The 6,000-nt window shown below is 40.5% G+C and overlaps 1 protein-coding gene across 1 annotated transcript in view; it reads right to left on the bottom strand.

Moving 5' to 3' along the window:
- Window positions 1-575: 575 nt before the first annotated feature.
- The window catches only part of LOC134541957 (adenosine deaminase 2-like), a 41,526-nt gene continuing 36,101 nt past the window's right edge, over window positions 576-6,000 (bottom strand). The window contains exons 7-8 of the mRNA XM_063385715.1: window positions 5,545-5,750; window positions 576-909 (exon numbers count right to left, since the gene is read on the bottom strand). Coding sequence (XP_063241785.1) covers window positions 783-909; window positions 5,545-5,750 — 333 coding nt within the window. The 3' untranslated portion in view covers window positions 576-782. The remainder of the gene's footprint in view (window positions 910-5,544; window positions 5,751-6,000) is intronic.

Here is a 6,000-nt window from a genome sequence, read left to right as displayed (position 1 = left end):
AGTTCTGTGTTCGTGGGCTCCATCCCTCTGATTGTTCTATGTCCACATTTCGTAACACCGAGTGTTCCCGCGTGTCCATATGTCGTGTAGCCAGGGCAGACCATTATTTTCACTCCAGTAAGTATACAAGTCAGATTCTACAAAAAAGAATAAATAAATTTGTAACCGTAAGCACTTTACACATGAGTAATCGAACACAAAACGTATAGGAATTGGTGTGTGTGACTTATTTGTAGGAGGGATGCAATAATTCAAAAGTTTCGTGAATAAGTGACATCACAACTCCTTTTGGCGCAGGACGTATTTTTTACTGTCTTCAAACGCTGCAATCGCCATCTTCGCTGGATTTATTAAATGCTGGTCAGGAAATTTTCCAGAAGCAGGTAACAAATCCTTCTTCACAGTTATTGGGAGACCTGAATGTGAAACATTAAAAAAAAAAAAACCATGTTATCTTTAAAAGATTTGTGCAATGGGAGTGCATGACTTGATGTAAGTTTTTGGACATACGCCATTGCTTAGCAATGTCCAAAAATGTCCAAAAACTTACATCAAGTCAAAAAAAACCATAGTGATCACATTCAAGTATTTTATTAATACAATGTGATATTTTATAATATTTCATAATATTGTAATATTTGATAATATATGGGCCATTCCATAACAAAATAAACTCTTATATGCGGTGATAAAACTTCCTATGTTCGTTCCGCGAGTGGGGTCGGCGCCAGCAGGGGTCGGCTGTTCCCGCAGCGCCGTCTAGGCCCGGGGCGAGGCGGGGGTCACCCCCTCAGCTGCTCCACGGACAGCTCCGTGCTGTTGGCGGCCATGCCGGCTATGAACCGCTCCCACCGCTCCCGCCAGGACGCCTCCAGAGACTGCTTGTCGCCGTCGCCGAGCCCCGAGTACCTGCGCAGCCAGCCGTCACACTCTCCCCCTTGTGTCGCCGAGTTCTTCCCATTATGTTGCTCCGTGCGGGGAAGCCTACAACTCACGTAGTTTCGGTTCCCTGCAAGAATTTCCGAAGATTTCCGAAGCTAAATCAGAAGTTTCCAATGAAAACAAGCATGTTGTGACATGACATGACATGACATGACATGACCTGACATGACATGACCTGACATGACCTGACATGACCTGACATGACCTGACATGACCTGACATGACCTGACATGACCTGACATGACATGACCTGACATGACCTGACATGACCTGACATGACCTGACCTGACATGACATGACATGACATGACCTGACATGACATGACATGACATGACATGACCTGACATGACCTGACATGACCTGACATGACCTGACATGACATGACATGACATGACCTAACCCTTAGATTTTTTTTAATTTCAATTTTTGAGAGAAATCCGAAGTAGCACGAACGTGGTAGGGAACCAAAACTACGTGAGTTGTAGGCTTCCCCTACGTGCGACCAGCAGAAGCATCGTACCTGGCTGTGGTGGTGGCCATGTTTGATTGTGTACTGAATACGTAAAATATTGATGTCCTTACACAGAAAAAAAAACATTTTATGCATTACTACAAAATATTCCTTTGGAAACCAGTTTCCAAGAAATAGTTTGTAATACTACAACAAATATATTGTAACTTTGTGCAACACATGCCTATGGTTATTTTTTTTGCATACATGATGTACGTTTATCGAGATAATACTGAGCATTTATTACAAAATTGGTGCATAATTTTATATTTTATTTGACGTTTCATTCAAGCATATTTTTTTTAAACAATTGAAAAGATAATCGAATATTCAATAATTGAATTTTATTTTGTTTCGATATACTTATTATGTGCGCAGTTAATACTGGAAAGCTATTCAAGGCACGGTTTACAAATAACTCTTACTATTGTGGGACAACACAAAGCGTAAAAAATTCCTAGGAAATATTCCTAACCCAGTATTATTGCAAACAATATTTTGTACTGATACATTGTTTTCTTGTAAATGTACAAATTTACAAATGTCTGCAATGTTACATGAATATTTATGTTTAATTAAAATAAAAATGACAGTGCATGGCTGTTGCAGGCCAACACGCCGACGTAGTGTAAACAGTCACCAGTTTACAGGTTGATTTCATTATCTCATGTTTATTGTAAATTAATTATTATATTTAAATGTGTATTTGTATTATAAGTTTTACCAGCAATCACACTAATAGGGATAGCTAAGGCAAGCCAGTATGTTTAGTCTTTGGAAATTGCAGCAGTTTAATAATTTATTGACTTCGTTTATTGTTCTTTGGACGCCTATTCCTTTTACTGCAAGCTTTACATGAGCTAAACACAGTTTTAATTACAGTACATTGGATTTTACTACGACTTCTTAGTATTCTTCCTGCTAGTTGCGAGCTCGCTGGTTGCTACAACAATCCTGGGACGTTGAGGTTGAAAAAGGAAGGAATAGAGAGGATTCTAAGACGCCATGTTCGAGAGAAGACGTTTCCCTTGCGATGTGTCGCCAAAAACCTGGTGCCCGCAAAGGAAACAAGAAGATCGTGTCCGCTACGATAGTTAGATACTACAGTGTTAACAGAGTATTCAGATAGGAGAATTATGAGTTCATCTACCTCAGAATACAGGGTGTACGCCTTAACACGACATACGAGGCGTTTCGCGAGTGCTTCCAGCATCGCGACTTCTACAGCTGATTCCTGCCATCTCGTGGTGAGAACTTTCCTTGTACCACGTTTTTCAGGACCATTTTGGTGTCACCGATCCAGTCACTGAGTCGTAGCCTACGGCAGTCGTAGTGGATTAGAACTCTATTGCAGCATCCCTTTCTACAAGTTCCTGCGACCATCCACCGATCTACCCAGAAGTCCTGAATGGCCGAAGAACCTGCCCTACCACAAATTGAGCTAGTACCGGTAGTTGCAAACCTTGATAATTCAGTAATGACGGTGTAGTATCGAAACTGGACCCGAATCCATTCATGTCTGGCTATCTGTATTTGGTAGGTTATTTAAAGGCTGGTACAACGTTATGAGAATCTGAACCTAATCTTTCTAGTCAAACTTATTTAGATCATGAGTTTTCAGTTAAAGTGTTGTACATATCTATGTGTTTGAACGTTAATAACATTAATATACATTAATAATTTGAGATTGCGTTAATATAATTAAATGTTATTACTTTTGGTAATAACCATACACGGGTACAGCCAACCACCATACTTTGACAGCCAGTTAACATACATTACCCTTAACATACACTACTCCGTAATATCATCTGTAATTACTCAAATATAAGTAACTGTGATGTGTTAGCTGTGTCAAACGCAGTTGTAATAGTCATAGACATGCACACGTTCGCGTCACAGTAGAGAAGGGAGACCGAGGCTTCGTGCCTTGAGAGGCCGAGCGAGCGAGCCGTCAACTTTGAGGAAGGGAGGCTTGGAGAGAGCGAAATTGCAGCAACCCATCAACATAAGAGCTTGGCCCCAACATTCGATTACGGAACCTAGACCAAAAATCGGAGACGCCTCCCCCCCTCCAAATATACAGTCACGTGCTACATTATAATTGCATGGTTATTTATTACCTACACTCATTTTAGAATGTTATTCAAGTTATCTTTGAAAGATTTGTGCAATGGGAGTGCATGACTTGATGTAAGTTTTTGGACTTAGTCGCACCTGTGTTCCCGTACCATGTGCGTCTCTGCCTGAGGACGGGAGCAGATAGCAGTTCCCGAAACGTCGCTTGTTTCTGTTTTGGTAAAACTATTGTGTTCGTTTCGTCTTTTCGTTCTGTCGTGTTTTTGTCTCGTTTCAACTGTTGTGCTGAATTATTTTGGGTTCAATATTTCTGTGTCGTCATCATTTGTGGGGTTTTTTTCGTCCTCTTAGTACATTTTTCTTTGTTTTTCTTTGTTTGTTGACTATATTGCTGTTACGGAATATTTTGTGGTGTTTATATCCTTGTTGACAACAGCAATTTTTTGCTTAATTTTGTGTTTTTTGTCTTTTTTTAAATTATTTATTTATTTCTTAATTTTTCATTTTTTAGTTTTTTAGTTTTTCTTCAACAGAAAAAGTTCTTAGCAATGGCGTATGTCCAAAAAATTACATGAAGTAATGTTATTCAACCTGAAAATACAGGGTATATTTATGGTTACTATTTTATAAGTCGAAACTAAGTTTTATTTATAAGATACTCACTATATTTTTCTAGTTTGTAAAAACTTATAATAGTTAAACATTTTAAAATAAACAGGACTGGGCCTGGGCCCTGGAGCCAGGGGTCCACCCAGCCCCACCCTTGTGCGGGCCAATGAAACCACTAGTCCTCTGCTAGAATATTACACGTGGGTTGTACATCTGAGTGATTGCGCACACACGTACATACGGAATAAACACGATCATCATTTAATGGCATATGTGAGCTACAGGACGCTATACACTATCTATCTGCCATTTGTAAAAAAAAAATCAAGCAAATATTCAAATGCAAAATGATTGCTCGACTACTTGTCTCGCGATCAATCACTACAAGTTATTTTTTCTGTATTTCCACAGCTGATAAATGAATACAAAATTTACATAAATAGACCTTTTGTGTTTTTTGTGTGTGTAGCATCTTAGCTCTATGTATACGGCATTTGTTTGGCGTAATTATGTGAATGTGACGAAAGCAAAGGAACAGATATGTGTAACAGACGGTGCTGCTATCTGTGGCGGATGGCGCGAACAAAATTTCAAAAAGTCAAAGGGAAATTTATAGTATTTACTGTTTAGTGATTTTGATCAAGATAGACAGTATTTTAATAAAATTCCTAGCGAAATTCAGGTCCAAAGCCGGGGGTTTAGTATTTTTATCAAGTCTTTCACTTTTAACGGAGCCGTTTGATTATGTGGTTGAAAATTACGCTCTGAAAAATCTAATAATTTTGATAGTTGACGTAACAACTCCTGCAGCGATTTCTAGCGGCGGGTGCAGAAACTACATGTGATCAGAGTCCAAAAATGTAGTTAAAAACAAAATTTGCAAAAATATGTATATCGCGCTCGGCATTATTTTTAAGAATTATATTTTTTAATTTTGTGTCCGAGACTTGAGTTTCGTATGAGTGTATTTGAATAATGAGACACCTGAATCTGCTCGTGACCGAGGTTAGATGTGGCACATCTGTGGTGAGTACTGGAAAAGTCGCTCTCGTGTTACAGTACAGTGCAATTAGACCTAAACCTCAACATCCAAAAAAAAGTTTCCCTCCAACGCCAAATTGTTCTATCCATTCTCCTTAGTATGTAATAAAAAGTTACACTAATTTGAGCGTCGGGGTACGGAGGGAGGGGGGGGGTGGGAAGAGGGTGAAATGGTAGTTTTTCGCAGTTTTTCGCAAATATCTCGAAAAAATATTCGGTTTAGCGAAAAATGTATTCTATACAAAAATAATCTACATTAAATTACGAACAAGAATTGTTACATTCATACTCACGCTAAAGTGAACGGTTCTTATTAGTGAAATTGCGGACTAACGGGACAAGCGCAGACGCGACGCGCTCACCTGATGGAGTTGAGAGCCAGCTGCTTGAGCAGCCGCAGGTCGGCCTGGGCCGGCGCCATGCCCATGAAGGCGAGGTAGAGGTCGTAGCTGACGCCCTTGGCGCCCCAGAAGGACGGGTCATCGGGGGCGATCACCACGGTGGAGTTCTCGGCCGCCAGCATCATCGCGCACGGGTGGTTCCTCAGGTCGTCCACCAGCTTCAGGACCTGCGCCGCGACACTCCCCGTGCAGCACAGAGACACGTTGCAACAACATTACATGTGACTAGTCTGCGACACTGCTGATAAGTTACATGGGACCAGTCTGCAGCACTGCTGATAAGTTACATGTGACCAGTCTGCAACACTGCTGATAAGTTACATGTGACCAGTCTGCAACACTGCTGATAAGTTACATGTGACCAGTCTGCAGCACTGCTGATAAGTTACATGTGACCAGTCTGCAACACTGCTGATA

This window comes from Bacillus rossius, assembly GCF_032445375.1.
Source record: "Bacillus rossius redtenbacheri isolate Brsri chromosome 4 unlocalized genomic scaffold, Brsri_v3 Brsri_v3_scf4_2, whole genome shotgun sequence".
NCBI lineage: Eukaryota > Metazoa > Arthropoda > Insecta > Phasmatodea > Bacillidae > Bacillus > Bacillus rossius.
The sequence above is the reverse complement of the archived record's forward strand: the minus strand, read 5'-3'. Positions and strand labels throughout refer to the sequence as shown.